Source organism: Anthonomus grandis, chromosome 12, assembly GCF_022605725.1.
Source record: "Anthonomus grandis grandis chromosome 12, icAntGran1.3, whole genome shotgun sequence".
Lineage (NCBI taxonomy): Eukaryota > Metazoa > Arthropoda > Insecta > Coleoptera > Curculionidae > Anthonomus > Anthonomus grandis.
In genome coordinates this window covers 6,246,344-6,272,692 of record NC_065557.1, presented here as the reverse complement: position 1 = coordinate 6,272,692, position 26,349 = coordinate 6,246,344, and the positions used below count along the sequence as shown (strand labels likewise).

Below are 26,349 nucleotides of genomic sequence, written 5' to 3'. Positions count from 1 at the left end.
ACCAATGAGGTTCGCGCAAATTATTTGCAAGGTCATTGCACAGTGGGTCAACTATACAAAAAAACTGGGCCAAATTCAAAAGAAAAAGTACTTTAAAGGGACATGGATTATTTATGTAATGGATGATATTTTAGATCAAAGTATGGAGAATGACTTTATCAGAAGAAAAAGAAAAAGTGGCAGAAGCCGGTGTTGCCGGGCCAGCCAGATCCCCGGGCTTAACACCGTTGGATTTTCTTTATTAGAGGGCACTAGTTAGACATATTAGACATTAATGTAGAGAATCCAAAAATCTCATCCATTATTCTCTAAGAGACCAACATACAAAATTGACGAAAAACAAAGAAAAACACAAAGTCACGGTCTCACAACATGTAATTAAACGGGCTACACGTGTTTCGCTCTAGTTGGAGCATCATCAGGCCTAAAATAAAAATACTACTTAAATAAAACCTTGTTGTACCGGGTTCGATTCTCGTTGAGTCTATGTTGTTGCGTTCCACTTTTTAATTTTTTTATTTTTTGCTTTGTTCAATTATAACCTTAAAATTATTGTTTATTTATGTACTGTGAAGTGTGTGGATGGCTTAAAAAGGTTTTTTATTGTTTTATGTAAGTTTTTAGTTTTATTTAAGTAGTATTTTTATTTTAGGCCTGATGATGCTCTAACTAGAGCGAAACACGTGTAGCCCGTTTAATTACATGTTGTGAGACCGTGACTTTGTGTTTTTCTTTGTTTTTCGTCAATTAATGTAGAGAATTATAAGTTATATTTAATGTTTTAGACCGGACAAAGACATTCCGGGAATATCTTCAGAATGTCCCACAAAGGATGTAAAGTGTCATTATTGAGGGTATTTATTATTGGTTTCCAACAATCTCTATTTTGATTACTGCAGCTTTTCCTAACACGTTTATCATGCAATATGCTATAAGATACAAAATTGTCCGAGAAAACTAACAATGTCGTTGACTTTTTCAGTTTAATTAAATTGGGGAATGTTAGCACTATATGTCTCAAAAATACCATAAGACGTCCGATTTAATTAACAATTACTCTTAAACACTGGAGTTTATTTGGTGGTCCCTATAATTTAATAAACTTAATTAAATGGACTACAACCAGGCATTAAGCCTTAAACAGCTGACCTATAAAACACACAAATTAGACTCCCATTCATGACGAAAATTAATTAAAGACACCCCTAAATGGAAAAGTTTGGCCCATGGAAAAAACGAAAAAAAAATTAACCAAAAGCATTCAAAGGACAAGACAATGAAAAAGCTAATTTAATACAATAAAGGTGTGGTGTGTGTGGTGTTAATATGTCGGAAAAAGGAAAAACATTGATTTCAAGAGAATTTAACCCGAAAACACTGTATTTCAGTCAGAGAGATTAATATATATATTTTTTTTGAACAGATAACATCGCCACAGCCTTTAGGACAAAACAAAAGGCCAGAGGAAAAAATAATAATAAGAATTTCTGGGCCTAAAAGGAAAAGAAAACCAACAAGCGCAATATCTTTGCAATAAAAAAAAGTTATTATACCCAAATATGTATCCTCTTCATTAATTTCATTGGATATTCAAGAGGTAATCAATATTGACGAGTATTAGGGTATTTTATTTAGTAGTAATGTGTGTCTAAAAATAGAATGTAATTTGGGGCGAAATCAGAGATTGTTTACACGAGTATATATTATAAAATAATGATTTGTTTTCAATCATTAAAAGTCGTACAGATATTATTTATACAAGGTGATGATTCTCTGGCAACTGCATCGATAAATTAAAGGATAACTATGAAAATTTGGCAATGAGGAGGAGGGTCATTACAGGAGACGCAAATAAACTATTTTAATAGCCTTGGCATTTCCGGTTATATCGGAAGTAGATGTCAAGTTAGTTAATAAAGAGTACGTCCAAAGCCCGGCAGCTTTTATCTATTATCTATGGAAACAAATAAATAATCTTCGAGCTTGCAGAAGATAATATGTAGAAAGTTCTTAGGCGTGTAAATCTTTGTATTCGTGAAAATGGGGAACATTTTGAACAATTTTTATAGGATCCGTATTATTTAATAAATTAATTTTGTGCCTAAATAAAACAAATTTTTTTTCTATTTAAAATATTTGAATATACCTTTGCGACATCGAACATCTAAAAACCGAATCATCGGCTAACTTTCGCGGGTTTTAAGAAATGGGTATTTTTCGTTTAAAATTAATATTTTTTTTTTTTAAAGAAAAAAGTAAGAAACTACACTGAAAAAAAGTTGGACATTTTAAATCATTAGAAGTGTAATGCGAAGCGCCCTCTGATGACCACAGTAAAAGGGTGTGCATATTCGGGTTTCGCATCCAAAACACCCCCGGATACAAATTTCTAAAGTAATACGTTAAAAAATGTTCATAAATTTTTTAAAAATTAATTTTCATTTTTTAACTTTGCCGTCCTGTAAGTCGCAATCGGAGCGATTTCGGAGTAAGGTAAGTTGTTTAAATCGGTCTATTTTGATCTTTGTAAAGACCTTCTGGGGATACCCTGTGTTAGTCCCTCCCGACCATTATAAGTACGATCTCACTAACGTACACTCACAAGTCAACGTTTCTTCTTATAAAAATACCCTGTATATGACCTCATAGTTAAAAGGAGCCGAATTTTCTGATTTCAAATAGATATATAGTTTATAGTAATTTTTAATTTAACCGTTTTGGAAATATTGGGCTCCAAACTTTTTATCGTATTAATTATAAATTATCTATGATTTTGGTTAATATCATTTATCGCGATAATAATTTTTCTGTTTCTGTCTTCTTTAACCTCGACGTTTTCAGTTTTCTGCTAGTAAACTTTATCTTGCAGGTAGACCCACAGAAACGAATCAAGAGGTGTCAGGTCTGGACTGTGCGCTGGCCAACCAATTGGCCCAGTCCGTCCAATCCACATATTTTTCGTTTAAAAATCGGAAAACAGGTAACACATTATACGGTAGGACACCATCTTGATTCCATACCATATTGCCTTACAGGTAGATCTTCAAGTTTCGTTTCATATTTCATTCAATTTGACATGTAAGCATCTCTCATCAAGGTATTTCTCTTCCGACAAGTTTCTGCTATAAAAGATCGGTCCTATGACTTAATCATTAAAATGCCACACCATACTTGTAAGGATTGCCGCCCTTGAAGCTTAATTTCTCTTGTTATTTGAGGGTTAGTCCTTGACCAAAAGCAAAAATTTTTCTGATTGTAAAGGTGCATTCATCGGTCCACAAGTTTTTTTTAAGTTGTTATCGTCTCCTTTTAAGACTAGCATCTCTTGACAAAATGCCACCCGATTATTTCTTTCCTCTACACTTTAAGTTTAAACAGGTAATATTCTATCAGCATAATTCTACCACTTTTTTAAAGTTGAATGAATTTTCTTGGCCAACCGCCCAAAGTACTTTTTGGCATCTTCTATGGAATGATTTGACAATGTTCCGAATAGCGTAAATTTAAACGTGTTTAAAATTAGTAAAAATTTACCTACATTCGAAATATCGCACAATATAAAATGTTTCTTCTTGATCGACAAAAACTGTCCAACGTTGTTCGTATGCGAAATGCTTGTGCTATATTTCCAAACGTATTTTTCGCCTAAATGGCACTTAAAGGATACGTTCGACGATATTCCGCTTTCGCAGCATTTGCGTTATTATTAGTTTTGTATATTATACGAACGATGTATATCACATTGGTTTTCCTCGCTGTACGGCATTTTTTGACATTTATGGGTTAATTATCAAAAAATAATGTCTTCTTAATTATTTGTTTCCTAGTAAATTTAAACAATAACAATGCACGTCCTACCAAGATCTTCAATATTTAATTTTCTTTAAAGTTTGGAACGCAATATTTCTGAAACGGTTTAATTAAAAGCAGTTAAACCATAATATATAGGGTGTTTACTAAACATGCGGCAAGAATTTAAGGGACTATTCTAAGGATATTTTATCCTTTTATGATGTTGGATAGGACGCTTTGTTTCGAAGATACGGGGCGAAAAAGAATTTCAACCATCCAATTCTGGTAGTTGAAAAACTTGAGTTTGCCAATCAGTGTCAAAATTTGAGAAAAATTTAGACGTGTATTTTCTATGTTTATTTCTTCTTAAAGTCTTATTAGTGAAGTCGTCTATCATGAACCGAGATGGCTGACATGCACTACATTTACGGACTTGCTGATACCAATTCATTTGAAGCTAATTGGTTGTACAGTAAACGATTTCCTAATCGTAATGTGCCTAATAGAAAAACCTTCCAAAGTATACATCAACGACTTGGTGAAACATTGAAGCGAAGTGGAGGACCAAGAAGGCCAATGACAGTAAGAACGGTAGAACTAGAAGAGGATATGCTGGCCATGGTAGAAGATGATCCAGGTACCTCTACTAGATAAATTGCAAATACTTGAAATTTAAGTAACGGGACAATCGCGTTCAGGCACTTCGTCCTGCAGATTTTCTTCCACGTATTGCATTCTGTCAATGGATTTTGCACCCATTGGTTCAAATACCTCAACTACTGACTCTTATTCTTTTTTCCTATAACGCGAGTTTTTCAAGAAATGCAATAAGGAATTTTCACAATAACCATGTTTGGACAGAAGCGTGTTTGAAGATCGCTTTCAACATCAGTTCTCGTTAAACGTTTGGGTGGGAATTATAATAGGTGATTTCGTAATTGGACCAACGAAGCAACTTTTTGGAACAAACGCTACCTCAGTTTCTCGAGGATATACCACCGGCTCCAAGAAATGCATTTTAGGATTTTGGCTCGACAGTTTTTAACAGTAACATACGGACATCGCTGTATTGGTGGAGGTGCACACATAAAAACGATTCCTTGAAGCAAGATAAAATGTTCTCTTAAATATTCGATTTTAATTTAACGAAATGGGTATTTGACATAAATAACTTTCCTCATAACAAATTCTTACATTTCATTATTTCGATAGATTTATTTCTTTAAAATATGTTTTAGAAATAAAGAAATATCTTTAATTCAAAAGAACGCAGTTTACTCTAATAATATGAAGTCATTAATTACCGAATCTGTGAAATAATTAAATTAAGAATGCTAGAACGTTAGCCCGACAGACCGAGTCTTTAGAATAAGAGACAAGATACTTGCATTTTCAACAATATGGAGTTATTAAATTAAGAACGCGGGAATATTAACCCGAGAGGGCAAGTATTTAAAACAAGAGACAAGGTACTTGTTTTTTTTCCTGTTACGACTCGTCTACGCGTCTGCTGGCTGCTGCTCTCTTCTATTCATTTTAGTGTTTCAGACTGTTTTATAGTGTGTGGTAGTAGTTTCTTTGTGTTTAGGTTTTTTCCTCTGAGTCTGATTATTCTCAGTCAACAATGGAAGATATGCAAAATCTTTTAATAGCATGGGAATGGATAAGCAACGATTAAAATAATAATTTTAGTACATTTAGACTATAATGGCCGCTCAAACCTGGCGCGGCGTCCTGTGCCTTTTCTCCCCATAGATATCGTTGATTTGGCGCGCCCCCGCGATGTTGAGCCTAGTTTTTATGGCCCAAATAATTTTATTACCTATATAGATGTTACAATATAGGGATATCATTATTAAAGGTAATCAAGAATAAAGATTATGATGGCAAGTACATATAGGGCGTCCCAGTAAAAACGAGACTTCAGCCTTTTTTAAAATAAATTGCCAAACACATGTCACTTTTTGATTTTTTAATTATTCTGATAACCACTAATACAGGATGTAACATAAGTGATGACTGAGATGACTCTATGATGACTCCAAAACTTATAAGGTTGTGTTATGTGTAATTAATATGATTGTTATAATAAGTGTTTAATTAGTGAATAAATTAGTTAAACTAAAACAGAAAAGATTCGTTATGTTTTTATTATTTCGTTATGTTAATACAAAAGATTAGTGAAAAAATTAGTTAAAGCAAAAGTGAGAAGTGCTGTAAACTGAAATAAACTGTGGATTGACACAGTTTTCGCTGATGTATAAGCAAACTTTTTTTAATATATTTGTGTGTGTTTTGTCACCATTTTGTGTATTGTTAAATACAGGGTTATTCCTTATATTTAAATTCTGGTTCAATAGCGATGATATACTAGGGACTTTGTCACGTCGTATAATATCGCTATTGAGCTGTCTAAATATAAGGAATTACTCTGTTAAACCGAAATTTAATCACAAATTTTCTTAATATCAAAAACATTCGGGTCACAAATTAAATTAGAATATTTTTTACTTTTATTTAAGAACAATATGCTCCTCAGACTAGTAAATACCGCTCTTAATTTAAAAAATATGAGAATTAACTCAAGGACGCAAGTACATTCTATCTAATATCTTGTGCAATAAAGTTAAGTTTTAAGGGTATTGATACAAGATCAATTCAAAATAACCTTAAGAATACGATAATTTGTAATAAGCCATCGATATCTAAAATGAAAAACATAAATGTCTTAATCAAATGAATATGGTTTTTATAATAATACCTTTGGGTATTTAATATGATCAAAAACTCTCTTTTAATAATTACGTGGGTATTTTGGAATAACACCTTACTTTTCTTTCTGTCAAAAAAAGAATTACTTAAACCATGTCTATAAGGTTTAACAAACACGAAACTTAATATAAAGAACTATTTCTTAGAATCATATCAAAGTCAAGATTACTTTAAACCAAAGTAAACGCATTTAATTTAAAGAAATGTTTTTATGTGTGTGGACCTCGCGTATGGCCTGCTCGATTCCTGGACTTAAACCTCCTGGATTTAAGTCCAGGGGGTTTAAATTGGGGACGCTTAAAGTCATTAGTTTATAATACTCCAGTGAAAACGTAGATTTTGAGAAATCGGATAATTGCTGGATGTAAAGCAGTTAGAAACGATCCTGGTGTTTTTGAAAGAGTTCGGGAGTCGATGAGGAGAAGAAATTCTTATAGATGAAGAAATATTACATGTAATTTTTGGTAATAAGTAATTGTTATTGTCAAAATTCTTCGCGTTCTATCGAAAATCATAGAAGGACAAAATATCCTGAGTAGTCCAAGAAATAATTCCTTAAATTTTTGCCGCATATTTAGTGAATACGCTGTATAATTGAAATCAGAAAATTCAGCTCTTTTTAACTATGGGGTCTTACCAGGTGGTGCGTCGACGAGCGGAACATAGGAAATCCCATGTAAATTTTAAGGGGGTCAATTATTGGCTTCCCTGTACATTTTACAGAAAAAATGTAAGATAACTTTTTGAAGAGACCAATCTGGCAAACCCTCGTGCAAAGTTTCAAAAAGTTTTAATAAGCGAATCTTGAATTATTCAATTAAATGTAATAGCAAAGTTACCAAATTTTCGGTTCAGGAAAAAATCAGACACCAGCCACCAGCAAACAATTTGTTATAAGGCTTTGTGAAATCTGACGTATAGCCGAATACAAGAAATGTTTTTTTTTTATTATATTGGTGGAGAAATAAACTGAAAACATTTCAGGTACTGCTCTAAAACTGTTTGCCGCATAATGCCACTTAATTATGGCTATTTTTTCGGCGATTGAATAGTTCATACTTGTTTTCAAATATCGATGTCACTGATTTATTGACCCTTTTCCTCACGTCAGTGACAATATTCATTTTACTGGTGCCCGTTTGGTTTTACCTGAACCGAAAATTTACTAATTTTGCAATTACATTTAATTGAATAATTCAAGATTCGCTTATTAAAATTTTTTGAAACTTTGCACGAGGGTTTGCCAGATTGGTCTCTTCAAAAAGTTATGTTACATTTTTTCTATAAAATGTACACGGAAGCCAATAATTGACCCCCTTAAAATTTCCTATGTTCCGCTTGGCGAGGCACCACCATATACCATGTATACTATGTATACCATGTATACCACGGTATACATGGTATTTTATAAGAAAAAAACTGACAAAATTTAACATTTCTTAAAGAAAACAACATTTCGACATCGGATTCAAAAATTTTAAATGAAACCCTAAAGTAATTTTTTTTTACTTTTCACCTTACTCCTGTAATAGAGCGTAGCGTACCCTGTACCATTAATACGACAAAAATCGATTGACCATATGTCAAATATTTCCTTATAACTTTAATTGTCTGATACCAAAATATTTAGGTCATGGGTCTCATACTTTCCTATTCACAGTTATCCTCTAATATATCGTTGCAGATCTTTACCGTGACATGACAATATTCAAATCGAGAGGCCTACCACAGTTGTTCCCCAAGAAGAAAAAACTATTGCAAAGACTATGCGCCACCAAACAAACAAAAAAATCAAAAAAATAAAAAAACTGCGTGAAAAAAAGCCCTACAGGGTGCGTTCAACGTTGAGTCGCCCGCGCGCGGTCCTCGACACGGCCACCGACTGACCTGGCCCAACCACCGGGTGGCTGTGGACGACCTCCTCCTGCTCCTCCTCCACCTCCTTTTCCTCCTCCGTCTCCACCTCATGCTGGTCGTAGCACCTGCAGGCCTCCACGGCCCCATCGGAGCCCGTGCTACCCCTTTTAATATCAGGAGAGCCGCCCGTTTTATCACGCTTCTCGTCTAAAGACGCCCTTTCGTCGTCGCTGCTGTTGCTGCTGCTCGTAGGCTCCGAGGAGGTTTTAGGGCTGCGCCCTTGGGGCCGTTTAGGATCGGGGGGTCGCCCCGAGGACGCCCCCAATAGACGGAGACACCCGTCGCAGGTCGCTCCGCACCCTAAAGCGCGCATGTGTCGTCTCGTGGCGCTACGCGGACGCCTTTTCACCAACGAGAAGCGTTTGCGGTGGTGACGTTTGGGCGGCTGATCTTCTGACGCCCCGGTAAGATTAGTGGGCGGTTGGTTAAAGTGTATCGGGATAATAAGGACAACAGAGAAAAAATTGGCATGTTTTAGGCTCGTCAAGTTTCCCAACCCCAGAAAATCCTTTTTTTTTTTTAATGTAATATCACGCTTTTCAGACGTGGAAAATGAGCCTATAAAATTACGCTCTATTAGGACCACTACTTGTCCCACCTTACAGGATTTAAAATTGACGATACGTTTCGTCTCTTGGCCACCATCATCAACTTTCTTTTTCTATTTTTTTTTTTTGGTAACGAATTTATTTCTGACTTCGAATCAGCACAGTAGGTACCAATGTACCAAGGTTTAACAAAAATACAAAATATCTTATAACAAATTTAAGTATCAGTATATGAAACGATCTTAAATATTTGATTTATCTGAAGCACTTTATTAATTTTATTTTTTAACAAATTTCTTAAAATTTCTACAATATAGTTTTATAAAAAATGGACAGTAACCATCATTTCTTCGGGAATCTTATTGAATACGTGTATGCATCTAAAAATCTGACTGACTCTGTGAAAAACTTTATTTTTGTTTAGCCTTACACTCGTTTTTATTACTATTATTTATTGTGTTACGGTTATTTTTTGCATACGTTTGTCTAGGAGTCAATATTAGAATACATCTAATTATTTAGAACTTATAATTATTTTATCCCACAAAATCACAAATAGAAAACCTTTTATCTACATTAATAATTTATTCTGAATAAATAAAGTGCAAAGATAATAAAAATGGTTACACTATTACCACTTCATTTATTCAATATTAAGAGAGGGTACTGGTAAGGTATTATATTTCAATTTACCCCAGTACAGTGTAGCAAGGAACAATCAGGGAATGTCTTTGAAATTAAAAATAATAAAAGTAAAAAAAAATAATAATAATAAATAGAGGGTTTTTGACATGGAATCAAACCCTGGAGCGTATAACTGATACCAATTTTAAACTTTTTATCCTCTGATGATGGGCACCGTTGTGTGCGAAAAATGTCAATTTTAAAAAACTGAATCATGTTTAATAAATAAGGGGAGAGAGACTGCAGGATTTTATTTTACCTTAACCTACGACTTCACTGCAAGTATGGACTAGTTCTTCAAAATTATTTCTTTGATCTCATCAAGTCTATAGGCTACAAGAAAATTGTTTTTTGAAGTTAGGTACATTACTAGTATTTATTTTAGCTGATAAAAAATGCCCGATTTGCGAAAAAAGTGTGAAGTTTCTATTGTTACCCCCATTTTGACCTATATTTCTATCTATATTTTGTTTCTTATTTCCTGAATTACTCTTATAGAATTCATTGATTACGCTCGACGTTTTTTTAGGCTTCCACTTGCTTCTCTGAACCGATTTTGCACATGCTTTCTCAGCCTTTCTGTTTCAGTTTTAGTTTCACTTGTGACACAACAGTTATTTTATTGTAATTTCTCTGGTGCTCTTATTCTGTTATGTTCTATTTAACAGTGTCACAGAAACCATTTTTGACTATTTTTTTTTATTAGTTAATCTTGTATTTATTTATTGTTATAGAAACCACCTCACAATCATTGCGAAGTGCTCCACGATCTGAAACAGTGTGATCCATACACCTAAGATTTTTGTTGGATATTATATTCTGATCTATTATAGATGCAATTTTTTGTCTTTAACTGACTCTTGTTACGGGGTCTATATTATTTTCAATTTTAACAGAGTTCATTTTGATAACATTGTTATATTCTATAGTAACGGGATTTACTTTTGATAAGTTAAGGTGCAAATCACCGACCTATTATAAATGTAGTTTGGGGCCTAAAAGTTGCTGTAGTTCAGCTAATTTTTAATTTAGGATCACACTTTTTACATAGAATCGATCTATAGAGTGTGCACAACTATACACTAAAGGAATTACCAAAATATCTCGAATTTGAGGAACAAGGTTGTTTGGAATTTGAATGTCCATTAGGAGAGCTTCTTTTGTTTGTTTCTTGATCACTCATGATGGTGTTATTGGGATATGACAGTGGGTGTTAGGTTGCGTATTATTATTATTCTTTATTATGGCTAATTCTCTGGGATTTATTGAAAATCCATCACAAACACAACTAGAATAGATAAAGTTTTTTTTGGAGTGGTATGGAAGTTTGGTTTAGTAGTGCCCATAAAAAGTTAGGTATTGTTTGGAACACAAGATAAAGGAAAAAGAAACTTGTGCAGTATACAAATGCTTTAATGTTTTCCAAGTTCCGATAGAGGAAAATATCCAAGAGCTTCAAAAAAAAAATGAGCTTTGCATGTGACTGTAAGTGAGAAAGTATTGGAGCTACAAAAACGGTTCATATATGAAATTATTCCTTGAAAACGCATTTGCTTTGTGTACAGCGTTTTTTTCCCTATAATACCGTAAAGAAATTACGAAAATGTCTGGACTAGCATAGAAGTTACATTGGAAAAAATGCTGTAACAAAAACTGCCCTGATTATAGTGATCCTTAATCGAAAAAATGTTTTTACCAATGATTGTAAATTTTATTTGTTTTTACCAATGAATGAAAACATTTATTAAATGTTTTCAAATCATCATATCCATTAAATCCATCATTAGGAAACTTTCTGTAATCTCTGTAACAAAATTATGGAACTATTCCTAGTGTTTCCTAAATTATGCCCAAAAATGTCCTCTAGTGAATAATTTTAATGGTGTAATATGAGTTTGATTTGAGGGTCCTTGATGAAAATCTGAGGGCCCTTGGTCTTTGCTTGACTGAATCAAACCCAGAAGATTTCTGAAGCAGAAAAATCCTTCTAATATAAGTAAATTCCAATTATTTTGTAGAAATATTGGCAGAAATGACGAAATTTTGTCAAGACAATTAGGGAAAAAAAATGGCCCAACCAAACCAGCCTTTACCACCCCAATCTTTAACCGAAAATTATGTTTTTACCCTCAAATGCATCCTCAAGAACTTTATTATCCGAGTCTAAAAGAAGTATTTGAATATTCTAAGTGGCTTCTAAGTTACGCCTAAAAATGTTCATTAATGCATCAAAGCCCTTGTCTGACATAATTGCTTTTAACTCATCTAGTTTTTCAGGTAAAAAAATCATTCTGATATGAAAATGTTCGGGCATAAATGCCTTTTTTCTCTTAGATTATATCTTGAGAAGAATAATAAAAAAATTTGAGTAATCTTGGATGACAAAACTGCGTGTAGCTTAGAAAGTATTGGAGCTACAGAAATGCTTCATTATATAAATTTGTTTCTTGGAAAACGCCTTTTCTTTATGTAAATCCCTCATAGTGGTTTTTAAAAAAACTAGAAAATTTAGTGGAAAAAGTCTATTAAAGTTTGTAATGAAACTTCAAAAATTGTTTTAGGGGGTGAATAAATTCCATATTATAACTTTTTGCTTGTTTTGACAATTTACAATTGAGGAGCGTTTTTTCAAAACTCGACAAAAGCAAAAATGGCCAAATATGAGTTACACATATTTATATATGGTTTTTGGGGTCGGCTATTGATTGGTGCACTGAAAATACAGCAAAACGAAACAAACACCGCGCTATAGCTATTTAAAATTTCAAAGGTTTTGCAAAACTCAACATAAACCTATAGGTTTTACAAAACTCAACAAGAACTCAACAGTATAATATGGTAAATACTAAAAAAAGGGACAATGTTAAATCACTATTGGAATGTGTGGATATACCTGAACATGCCAAGCTATTTTATCAAGATGTGATGGCAGCAGCAAGAAACAATAAAGGCGACGATGAAGACAACATAAATAAAGAATATGAGGAGGATGAAATTATTGTTTAGTTAAAACAATGTTAATATGTAAGTTGTTGAGTTTTGTAAAAACTCGAGTTTTTTGCTAATTTTTTAAAGAAATTAATGTAGCGTTTTATTTCATACTTATGACTAATATTATGTACGTAATAAAACACGTTTAAATTCTTAGCAGCATTTTTTAAATCCCAGCAGTTAATTTATAAATAATAAAAATGCGTTTCCTGAAAAATCAATTTTTTTATCTTTTGAGATGAGTTTTGAGAAAACGCTCCTCAATTGTCATGTATGTAGGTACATGGTTGCTCCTCCATCCCTTGTAGACCTAAGAGTATGAGGAGACCTATGAGGGTATAACAGCGGACGGTGAGTTAAATAGACTTTCTTCATTTGAATAAACCCAGATTTCAGTTCAAGACAATAATTATATATAGTGAATGTTTGTTGAATTTTATTATATCATTTAAATCATTCAATTTGTTTCGTAGGATTCTGACGTTTACATAAAGGACGTACAGATTTTGCGAATTGTTCGTTTTTCTGAGTTGTTTCACTTCTCTTAGGATCTGATCCATTGTGTATAACACTTTTAATTTCACGCGGTTATTTACAACTTTTGCTTGTTTTCCACAACTTGGGTGGTAACTGAAAAGGCAAATATCACAATAGTATGAAAATACTACTTTGTTTTTGCAGAATGCAAGATTTTTCAATCACTCTACTAACCCCACTGTTGACAGTCAAAATAACCTACACTATATTTAAATTTAGTGTAATCAATATGGTGCCTAGAAGAAAAAAAAATTATAGTTGATGATGACCACTGAAAGACGAAACGACACGTATCAGTGCAAATGAATTATCTAATAAGCATAGTAAACGTACAGGTCCTAAATTATCAATTTTCTTTTGTTCGTACTGAATGGGGGGTAGTTTAGGATAAACATTCTTAACATGTTGTATCTTCCTTCTCCAAAAAAGCAAATATGTTTGTTCCCTATTTTGTAAAAAAAAAGCTCCACTACTCAATATTGAGACGTCCACAAAAAAGTCATTAAAACACGACGTGTCATGTGTAAGTAATAAAAATATTAAACGATTTAAAAGAAAATAAAACATGCCCAATACGCCTTAGCGAGAACTCATGAACCTCCTAAAATCAGAACTTCATTCTCTTCTAATGTCCTAGAACTAGAAAGTTGACCTACTTAAGTTCCAATATTACGCCCTAATAAATTATTAATGGCTTGCCTTGCAAAGTTTTATAGACGTTTTCCCCCAAAAACTGGCCGAAGTAAAACCGGCAGTGAATTCACGGTTTTACGTCGTGCCAACGAAAACAAAAACAGACTCTCACAAAAACAAAACATACAAAAAAAAATAATCGGAACCCATGCCTGTTAGTATTTGAGAAAATAAGGTTAAAATTAAATCTAGGGCGTTATAGTGTAATGTTATCTTACTGTTGTTGGCCATCAAGTTTTCCTGAAGCTTGTCCCTCTGGTCCTCCAGAACTTCGCCCAAGTACTGGGCCACTTTTCTGGTGACTTGTTCGACAAATGCGTCCAGTTTTCCCAAGTCGTCTGAGAGACCTACCAGTTGGTCAAGAGTACCAACCTGGAAAATGTTTATTAAGCACAAAATATTGAAATTTGAATGTTAACTAAACTGTTGTGTAATTATATTTTTTATCTGGTTGAAATCTTGTCAACGGCTATCAACCTCTTTTTTTTAAATATTAAAATAATATAAATTTCATTTTATATGATTTTAATGTTTATAACAACCAAAAAGATAAACCTTTTACTATATTAATAAGTAATTCATTTAAAATTAAAAAAAAATAAACCTGCATTAAGGAAAAATTTTTGATGATGATGATTAATACATTGAAACATTGGGAAACATATTAATGAGATCCATCATTTTAAAGGGAATAAAAAAATGCTTTGAAAATAAGTAATAAAAAATGCAGGTCCATATTTAAAAAAAAAGAGGTAATAACTATCACCAAGATAACATAAGTTTCTAAAACCAATAGTTTTGTAATTTATAATTAAAATAAAATTTCGCGTTTTTTATAAATCGCCCTGTAATTCATGAACTAATAAACATTTTACAATTAGGTAAAAGGATTTAAAATAAGCAACAAAATTGGCAACTTTTTTCTAAATTAATCGCCCTCTGTAGTTTCAGAAATAGCAATAGTCACACATAGGAAACGACACATTCTACAGAACATGAATTTATCAACTACATATTTACAGACTACATCAACTGCATATTTACAGACCTTTCAAAATAAATATTTTTAACAGGGTTGGCAAAAATCTGGGTTTTTGTATGCTCTGGGTGGGGTTTTGGGTATTTGTGCTGGGTTTTTGTGTTTTTCTTGGGTATTTGTTGGGTATTTGTCATTTTCCGGAACTCTCACCTCCAATTATAGAAAAATAACATTAATTTTGAAGTTTTGACTAGACTGGTTGTTTTTTGGTGTTGTGTTAAAACTTGACACAACACTAGTAAAGTGTTGTAATAGTAATAAAACAGAGTGTTTTAGTGTGTTTCTTTTTGATGCATAAACTAATAGTTAAAAGGTGAGTTTTACTTTTTTTAAACTATAAATATTTTCAACATGGGTTTTTCTTGCTTTTATGGTAGAAAAATATGGATGGTAACACAACAAAAACAAACCTAGTTGAAGTTATCGTTGAAGATATACAACTTGAAGAAGTGGTAAACTCAGGAAACGATATGAATAAAAATGACAAGATGGAAAACGGATGGAAGACTGTAACACCATCACAATAGTCTTTTGATAGCCTTTCATCAATACCATCCACATCAACACAAGGGAATTCTGTGTCTAGAAATTTGGAGACTGATCACGAGGTCGTCAACATCTTGGATGGATCGTCGGAGATTTCAGACAGTGAGATTGAAATGGAGCAAAACTTAGAGAAAGAAGAAAACGAAGTTACAACAAGTGCAAAGGTAGCTAAAAAGCAAGACAATAAAGGAAGGGTTAAAAAAGGTAAGGACTATTACGGAGGGGGTCCTCACAAATCTGTGGAGTGGGAATATGTGATTCGATTGACAGATGGTACACTCATGGTACACACACGGGAAAAATAGAGAGGATTAAAGCACATCTTGGAAAGTGTTCGTTGTATCTGGAGAGCCAGGTAGTTCCTTTGCGATTATCAGATGATGACAATAGTTCTTTTTCCTCGTGCCCTACAACAGAAAGCACAAAAAAAAACAGGAAAAGGCCAGAACAAGATAGAGAAAAGAAGAAAACAAACAGTTTTGGACAAAGTAGTCGTGAAAACATCAAAGGAAGAAAACCATAAGTTGGACCTCAAATTTGCAGAATGTTTTTATACATGTAATCTCTCATATTCCACAGTTGAACATCCATCTTTTATTGAGATGATCCAATCCCTTTGACCAGGTTCTAATGCAGACCGAGGGAAATATTTATTTATTTATTTAAGGAATCCATTCACAAAAGTGTTACATAGCATACCCATACAAACATATATTCAGATACAAAACTATCTATAAATCAATGAAAGGTGTAGATGAGTTAATTAATTAAAGCCCCTATGAAATAATATTCTTTAACTGCCCCTTAAAAGATGTAATCCTAGAGTCAAAAAAGCTTATCTGTCCTGACAGACCATTAGCACTTCGAGTCATTTGTGTAATTGGCTCATTAATACCATAATTGGTACGGTGGAATGGGACTGAAAATATTTCTGATTGTCTATTCAATCTGGAAGGCACCCAAGTTTAAAAAGAGACAATAACTCGGGACAATCTATAGTAGCATTTAAAACCTTATGCATAAAACAAATAGACCAGCTACTATGATGTTCAATGGATGGTCTAGTGTTAGAAACGATCCAATTATATCGACAAGCATTCACACCGGAAATAGTTCTTTTTTGTTAACTTCATTAGATTGCGTCGATGACAAAAAAAACATCTAAATATCATTTTGAAATTGCTGAAGGTGCGATTAAACAATGTAAGGAATTATACAATAAAGACGTTTTTGCAATAGTAACCGATAATGAAAATAAAATGAAGAAATTTAGAAAAATGGTTGCTGAGAAATATTCCTCTATATTAACAAATCTATTGGAAAAAATTGTTTTGCCACAAACTGTCCTCAAACACTTGGTAGAAATACAGACATATATCAGAAACCACCATAAACCTCACAGAATTCTTAAACTTAAAAGGGGTTTAATGCCTCAAATTCCTAATGATACCCATTGGAATTCGCAGTTGGCCTGTGTAAGTACCCTTAATGCTAACTACCTAATGTACCAAGAAATTTCAAAAGAACATCCAGAGTCTCTTGATCAGCATATTATAAGAAAAATTTTTGACCATAGTTTATACAAAAATGCACTTGACTTAGAGCAACAACTACAGGCAGTTGGTACTGCCTTAGATAAATTCCAGAGTGACCAAACTACTCTCGCCGATGCCGTCAACATCTGGCTAGATTTATTAAACAAACCATGTCTAAGCCCCTACATTGAAGACATTAAAAAAAAATTTGAGGAGGCAATACAACCCTTCCACTTTCTATGTTTTTTAACTGATCCTAAATATATGGACAAAAACCTAGAAAAAAACTACCAGGATGAGGCAGAGGCTTGGTTACTTGAGAATCACGAAGATTTTCTCCAAGGTTTTCTATTATTCCGAATAAAGGATGAAGATATTTATTTAATCATCACTTTTTAAGGAAAGAGTGATAAAAAAAATTTCTGCATTCAAATGGTGGTCAATTGTAAAAACTAAGATTACTTCTACAGCTCAAAATTCAGATTCAGATCGTATTTTGATGAACATGGCCACATTTTTTGCAAAATTACATTCTTGCCCTGCTAGTTCTGCAGCTCTGGAAAGAATCTTTAGTTCCTATGGTTTGGTGTGGACTGATCTTCGGAATAAGTTGCTGCCATTTTAAAAAAGAGAAAAAGAAAAAGTTTAGGTGTTTAATTTATTTTTATTTTATTCCTATAATGAATAAGGTGTTTTGTTTTTGTTTTGTTTTTTATATTTTAATGTAAAAATTGATTTTTTGAAACTTAGGAATAAGAATATTAAAGACTGGTCTATTAGTACCTTTCTGTTCTGTTTCCAATTGAAATTATTTATTTAATTTTGTTCCTTACGAAAAAGTGAGAAACCCAATTTGTTGATAAAACTTAGGAATGAGAATGTCATTATATTTTGATATTTTGTTATTAAATAATATATAAAAAGTATCTCAATTTTGTCTCATTTTTCTTTTTTTTTTAAGCATCTCAAATTCTTTGGGCTTTTGTATGGGTTTTTGTATAGGTCGTTGGTTCGTTTTTTTAAATGGGTTTTTCGACTTTTTGATCTTTGTCGAGTTTTGCCAACCCTGATTTTTTAAAATATAACTAAAAAAAAATGAAATAAAAAAACTCACCTTTAAATCTGGAATGTGAAACTTGTAGTTTGTGCACAAAGAATTCTGTTTAGCAGTAGTATTATTCATGGTTTCCCATGTTTGCTGGCAGGTCTTATCGCCCGGAGCAGAAATCAACCAATATTCCGTCATAGTTTCTTTATCGTCTTCAGGCACTGACGCTAAATGGACAGTGTCTTTTCTAAAACAATTAAACGAGATTAAGGGTCACTTACCCCACAGACAAATCGAATTAAGTTCTTGTCTTACACAAAGTGTTTTTTTATAAACCCCATGTTTGAGAGAATTAAGTAACATTTACAGTCACATGACTAATTTAAAGATGGAATTAAAACGTTTTATTAATGTAACTGAGGTACAAGTTCAATGGGAACTTACTAAATAACCTTAAACCCTTTAGAATTATGTGAACTGGGCCACCCCACCGGGGTGCTAGATGAATAATTTATTTGAAAAAACATAAAAATGTTATTGCTCTTCTAAAACAAACAGTGGGAGCCGCATAACTGCTGTTGTAGTAATGGAAACGCGCCGTACAAACTAACAATCCTTCCCCTTAAGAAATATTTTAACGCCCCTAACTGGGTCGGGATAAGGGTAAGAAGCACCCCAGACGGGCCACTCCAAAATCGATAAAATTTTACCGGAAAAACATTACCTGCCTTACTTTAATAATTCACAAACTGAAACGTTATATTAGAGGGGGTAACTTAGAATTATTCAAAAGGCTCACGATTACCTTGTTCGGGAGGGATACTAATTAAAAAAAGCCCCAAAAATCAGCCACCGAAACCACTCCCGCGAGGACAGCTGATCGTTATTTTCACGTGACTGTCATTATAACTCGAGTATTGACTTGTCAAAGTTTGACAGATCGATCATGGGATCGAGTTGTTTGAGGTTAACATGTTGCACGGTAGATGACGGTGTCAGGGTCTAGATTACGTCTTATCTATGGTCTAGATCTCACCGGGAATCGTATAGGCAACCCACTATGTTCTTAAGCACCTTTTTTAGTAGCACGACCCGTATATTTTTTTGCAATTTTTCGATTCATTGCATGTGGAATTCCAAAAAAAACTATATTTTAGGCAGCATAGTCGCCGCTTCACACTAAATAAATGATGCCTCATCAGCACTACAAACATCTTGTTCATATTCCTGATGATGTATTTATAATTAAATGAGAAACGTCGTCGATTGAGTGAGGAATATCAGATATTTTATCAGGTTTTTGCGTTCATATGTACCAGGAATGTTGTAGGAATAAATACGTCAGAGAATTTATAAAATTTATAACAAGTAGCGTCTTAGCAGTTCAGAAAAAAAACGAAAAATTTATTCAAACTTACACTGATTAAAAAAATGGCTTATCATGATTTCCAGACTGAAAAAATGCCTGCAAAATATGAAAAATTATTTGCAATATACACGTCTGTTTAGATACAAGTCTGAAGTGTGGAAATCAATGTAATAACTTGTAGTAACACATCACTATAGTTAATAAGAGAACGATACCCTTTGTATTTGCCATTTGTTTATCAGAAATGACTTTAAAAATCTAAGCCAACCCAAGATAACCCTGAGGAAATGGTATGGAATTCCAGAAAGGCCTTTAAATGATTTCTGGAATAAAAACCAAAATTACTTTATAAAAATCTATATGTAAGGTCAGGAGAAATGTCCCAACAGTCCAGAATTAGTCCAAGTGCCTGGAAGAAGCGTTAATTGGCTTAATAAAAAACTAGGAATAAAAGGTAAATATACAACTCCTGAAACCACAAAAATTACTTGGAAGTAATAATTATAAATGATTTCAACTGCCTCAAATAAGACATGTATTATATGGTTATTCAAATACCAAAGGAAATCTGGCATTGGTATAAATTCCTGGACGACGCTTATTTAAAGGATTTTAAATACTTTAAAAATTGAAGTAATTTTTCTGGAATATGCAAAAAATTCAAGGACCTAAGATATTAAAGCAGTTCAGAATAACCGGCGTCATAAAAACCAGGAAGAAAGTTAAAATTGTTACTTCTAATGAACTCATTTTAATTAAGAATTTAGAGTATATAAGAAATTCGTTTGGAAGGATATTGAGGTGTTCCAGCAATATCTAAAAGACACCGCTTCAAATTCCTGGAAGAAGCTTAAAATGACTTCAAATACACTTTGGAATTAAACTTGAAGTTGACCACAAATTCTTGGAATACCTTTAAAAAAAATCCAAGGACCCAAGAAGCGGATCAAAAAAACCGGCGTCAAAAATAATAAATTCCAGGAAGAAAATTAAAATTACTTCAAATGAACTCAGTTTAATTAAGAAAAATGGCTTCAAATTCCTTGAAGAAGCTTAAAATGACTTTAAATATACTTTGAATGAAACTTAAAGACAACCTCAAATTCCTGGAATATGTAAAAATATCCAAGAAGCCAAAAAGCGGTCCAGAAAAACTGGCGTCATAAATTCCAGGAAGAAAATCTGAGTTACTTCAAATGCCTGGAACAAATTTATAAATATTTGAAGTCTAAAAGAAATTATTTTGGAAGGATTAAAGTGCTCCAATAATACCCAGAAGACATTTACTTCAAATGCCTGGAAGAAGCTTAAAATGTCTTTTAATAATTTGAATTAATCTTAAAAAGTCCACAAAAATGCCTGGAATATGTAAAAAAAATTAAGGACGTAAGAAGTGGTCCAGAAAAACCGTTAATTCAAATGCCTGAACAAAATTAATAAATGCCTTCAAATATTTGTAGTATTTAAGAAATTATTTTGGATGGTAGGCTTAATAATCGTTGGAATATGTGACACATATTGGAATTAACATAATAATAATAATAATAATAGACTGTTTATATTTCCTCATAAGATATTACATATGCTCACATAGATATAAATAAGTTTACAATATAAATACAAAGAAAAAGAAATCCATCAGTGTATATTAATTCAACATGTAACTGTAAAGAGGAAATAAAGGTCATGTTTCAGCTACCCTCAGAAGAAGGAGCTGTTAAGACCTTGAATATTACACTTATAATTTAAAAAAAAAAAAATATCGCGAACCGCATTATAAACTGTACGAGTAGCATGCATACCCTACATCCATAACTAACCGAAAAGAAAAGAAATCTAAATTATCCTAGCTTACTTATTATTTACTAATAGGAGGCAGGAAAGGAGGAACGAGGGGTACAGGTATATTAACTATATTTCTGTTGTAGACTCTTATAGTAGAGAAAAATATACATATAAAAATTTATATTTCCAAACGCGCGCCAGATCCAAACACGGAATCCCGACACAAAAGAGAGCAAAACCAGGGCGACTGATTTACTGACTGATATACTGATGTCAGTATTAAAAAGAAATAACATAAATTATTTCAATGCATTAAATATTATTTTGTTTAGATGAAAGAACCATTTTTATTGATTTTTTAAAAGCCGATGTAGATTTAGAAAAATCCCAAATTTTGTATTTATTAATTTTGGACACAATATTGTAAGAAAATGACTTTTTAAAGATTTCTTTCTTATGTAAAGGTATAGACAAAAGGTCATGTCTGCGAATATTTATATTGTGAACGTCAGTACGGTATCTGAGCTTATTATAGAGATATGGTGGTGCTTTAAATTTTATTATTTTATGAAAAAAACATATGGAGTGCAACTCTCGGCGATTTAACATATTAAGCCATTTAAGATCGACTAATTTATGTGATACCCTTTCCCTACGTCTAATTCCACAAATAAACCTTATGCACGAGTTCTGTAATTTTTGAATTCTTGCAGAGTTAGCGCAGTCTAAAAATGGTCCATATACTGTATCTGCATAATTAAAATGGGATAGAATTAATGAGTCGCATAAAATTTTTTTTGTTTCTTTTGACAAATAAGATCTATGCTTGTAAAGTTTTTTTAGCATTGAAAATCCTTTCTTAAGACAACTTGTAATGTGATCTGTGAACTTTAGCTTGACGTCTATGATTAGGCCTAGAGCTTTAGTTGAGACATGAAAAGGGATAAGTTCTCCATTAAGAATTAGCTGGACATGATCCAAAACCGCCCTTCTGCTATTATCACCACAAAATAACATTGCCACGCTCTTGGTTGGATTCAATTTAAGAGAATGATCTGTCGAGACTCTATTTACTAGAGCAAGGTCAGCATTCAAACATAAATTAGCTCTTTCAATATTACTAGCATTAAATGACAAATATAATTGTGTGTCGTCGGCGTAGAGATGGTATTTACAGAATTGCAATTTATCCATAAAAGCCGACGTAAAAATGCTATACAACAAAGGACCCAGAATGCTACCCTGTGGGACGCCAGACCTTACTCTAGCCACCCTAGACTTATCTTCTCCAATTAAAACTCGTTGTATCCTATCACTTAAAAAAGATAAAATTAATTTAGTAGCTGTAGTATTAAAACCGAAATAATGTAAAATATTAATCAAAAGTTCGTGATTTAGCATATCAAATGCTTTAGAGTAATCAAGCTGTATTAAAATCATTGCATCACCCCTGTCCAAACTGGCGACAACCTCATCAGTGACGTCAGTAAGAGCGGTAACACAGCTAAATCCCTTTCGAAATCCCGACTGTTTTTGTAATATAATATTCTTATCAGTAACATAGGCGGTAATTTGTTTTTCCATCACTTTTTCCAAGATTTTTGAAAGGGCTGGTAAAATTGAAATTGATCTAAGTTCGCCATAATTTAAGGGATTATTTTTTTTAGGAAGTGGCAAAATAAAAGCAGATTTCCAAGATTTTGGAAAGTACGAGTTTAACAAACAACTATTTATAATATGGGTAATAAATGGTATTATAAATGGACAAAAAAGAATTATTAATGTTGTGTTTAAATTATCAGGCCCAAACGCCTTAGATTTAAGTTTAATAATTAAATTTGATACTAAATTTTCATCCACTGGTGTAAAAGAAAATAATGGTGGAAACTTCTGATTAGATTTATAGAAATTGAAGGTTTCTTTTGTCGGAGGAGTAATATTAGAAGTTAAATGACTGAACCAGTCGTTAAGTTCATCGACTTTTTTTAGATGTTCGGGAATTTGTCTAGATTTGTAATTTATTATATTCAGTTTATAAAGCTCCTTCCATTTGTCTCGAGTAGTGCAGTTTTGAAATTTGTTATTTAAATAAGCCTTTTTTTCATTACGTACGGCGGTGGTGGTAAAATTTCTTATCTGCTTATAATAGTTCCAATGTTCCAAATTTCTTGTTTTTCGAAAGCGCATTAAAGCCCGATTTCTGTGTTGCTTCATTATTTTTATATTATCAGTAATCCATGGACAGTAAGGTCTATTTTTACAAGTTTTAACAGTAAGAGGTGCGTGAATATCTAGTATATTAAGCATATGATTAGTAAGTATAGACACCTTTTCATCAATATCTTCAGTATCATAAATTTGATGCCAGGGTGCACCTTCTAGATCAATCTGAAAATTGTCAAAGTTAATTCGTGTCAAAGGTCTGTAAGAAAACATATTGTTTTCCTTATTTAATTTATTTAGTTGTAGATTACAGTATGTTAAAAAATGATCCGATATATGTATATTTATAATACCAGAGTCAACTAAATTATCTGAATTATAGCATATTAGATCGAGGAGAGTTAACGAACCATTAGAGACTCTCGTTGGTTCAGAAATATACTGTTTTAAATCAAAAGTATCAAGAATCCCATTTAAGTCATCAACCCTACTCGACTCCAACTTAAGCATGTCTACGTTAAAGTCACCAAAACATAAAATTTTATCACATAATGTGTTAAGATTTATTAAAGTGTCCTCAAACATTGACAAAAATTCATTATAATTTCCCCTTGGCGGCCTATAAATAACTCCAACTATAATTATTTCATTCTCAATCTTTACTTTAACCCATAAATGCTCGATTGCATCAGCGCACTCGCGATATATAATTGAGTAATTTAATGTGTTGTGGATATATAAACCAACCCCACCACCTCTAGTGTATCGATCTTGCCTTTCAAAGTTGTAGTTTTCAATGAAAGTAGCCTGATCGTCAATGCCCTGAAACAACCAGCTCTCCGTTATGCCAATAACACCGTAGTCCTGGCCCGCCACATGATTCTTAAGAATATCAAAGTTATTAAGAAGTGATCTGACATTAACATGAGCACACAACATAAATTCAACAAATTATAATATAAGTTATAAAGGAGTGGTAAGAAAAGGATCGGATGGGATCTATAATATTAAAACAAAGGAAAGCCTCCTAGGAGAAAAAAAATAATCTAAAACCACTATAGTGTAGTAAACGTTAATCCTACTTAAGTGCATCAAAACCAAACACTGACCAATCACATTAAACTAAACAATATCCAAATAATTTCTAGCCAAATTTATATTTTTCACAATTGTAGTTATTTTAATTAAGGCTTTTATATAAAACATTAAATTTATGTTTATTTAGTTAAATACAAAAATAAGTTTGTAGTAACAGAAAAAAAGAAGAAAAATTTTGTTATTTGCTAACATTACAAAATGAGAAAAAAATCCTAAGGGTTTAGTAATAGAGCAATAAATGACAGATAAATCAATAGGTGAATTTTTTTTTGAAATAACAATTGAAGGTAGAATAATAAAACTTATTTACTTAATAAAACCCTGTTTATGGTTAATTTATATCAACTTACTAAACTGCTATCAGCTAAGCATAATACGCAATGCTACCATTATCAATAAAAATTTACAAAACTCAGGTATTAACTACTTCTGCGAATGAACCCAATAGAAAAAAAAACATAAAAATAAAAAAAAGATATAATATATGAATAAAACATAAAAGTCACCTACTTGCATTGTTCACTTATTGTTATTAGGTCTCCTTCGTCATCAGCCCTATGTACTTCACCACCAGCCTTCACATACACAACTCCAAAATGACACCATGCACTTTTGTCCCCAAACTTAGAGACTGCCGCACTTAGAAGTGTCAGTCTTGCCTTAGTTAAATCTTCTTTCACTACAACTCCCGAGTTTTTTAAACATTTTCGCTGTTTTAAGATTTGCAGCCGTTTGTTAATATCGCGGAATGAGACTAGTACTGCCGGCGGCTGATCCTCTCGCGATCGATTTTTGGCAAAAACTCGGTAGGAATTTTTTATGTCGGACGGAGCAATGTTTATATTCATTTTTTTGGTAAAGAAATTAGAAACTTGCGTGTTAATATTTTCGCCTTCTGTGTACTGAAGTCCAAATATTCGGATGTTTTTATTTCGAGAAAACTGTTCCTGGTCATCGAGTGCCTTGCGCAGGCGATTGTTTTCTTTTTTTATTTTGGAGACTTCGTCATTAAGGGTAGAAATATTTTCCTTAATTTCTTTAAATTTGTCATTAAACATATCTCGAACAGTTTCAACGACCGTTCGAGAGATAGTCTTTCGAAAATCGTCGCTAAGCTTCTCGTTTAATATTTCTGTAATTAAACACCTTAGTTGATCCAGTTCCGCCTTCTTGAACACCATCTTGACAGATGTCAGTTTAGGACGTTTATTACTTTTAGTTTAAATTGCTTTTTCTATGTTATTATGGCACTATTGGAGCAAACTGTAATAGCACTCACTGCTGCTCAACATTAGTCATTCACAGAACATGTAGAACACTTATATTTATTACTACAAACTGACAAATTTAGTAAAAAATTCACGGCCAGTGCTTTGCGGGTACGCTACTCTATCAGCGCCATCTCACCTTTGATTGACATTAAAATAAGTGTATTTTTGATAATTTAATACAAAAGGAAAATGTTGTATTTTGAGCTGCTTCATTTAAACACTCAGTGGCATACACTATTCCCCCTGAACTTATTTTTTATAATTTAATTAGGCACTTAATTTGATTCCTTTAAGATTTTTAAGAATTCTGTATATACGTTACTTATTTTCTAATACCTTGTATTCTAAATATTCGTGGCTAGTTATTATAGAGAGTGAATTAATAATGAACTTTTTAAAGCCGCACCACTTACTTGTGTTTATCCTTTTTGTGTTTTCCCGGCACTTTCTCCGATTTCGAGCATTCGCCCTCGTCACTAGAACTCGCAGTATCGCACGCCCGGAGCATTTCGTAATATCGACGATTACAACAAATAAAAGCTTCGAAGTTAGTCAACATTC

General features: G+C 32.8%; 1 protein-coding gene across 4 annotated transcripts in view; it reads right to left on the bottom strand.

The window, feature by feature from the left end:
* Positions 1-26,349, bottom strand: part of LOC126742632 (V-type proton ATPase subunit C) — a 42,832-nt gene extending 16,483 nt beyond the window's left edge. Inside the window, exons 1-3 of one of the 4 annotated variants that reach the window (XM_050449364.1) lie at positions 26,202-26,349; positions 18,169-18,349; positions 14,153-14,306 (exon numbers count right to left, since the gene is read on the bottom strand). In XM_050449364.1, the coding sequence (XP_050305321.1) occupies positions 14,153-14,306; positions 18,169-18,349; positions 26,202-26,347 (481 nt within the window). In that variant the 5' untranslated portion in view covers positions 26,348-26,349. Of the gene's footprint in view, positions 1-14,152; positions 14,307-18,168; positions 18,350-18,826; positions 19,069-25,027; positions 25,788-26,201 lie in introns of those variants that run through there. The other 3 variants (XM_050449363.1, XM_050449365.1, XM_050449366.1) reach the window with 3 other exon arrangements.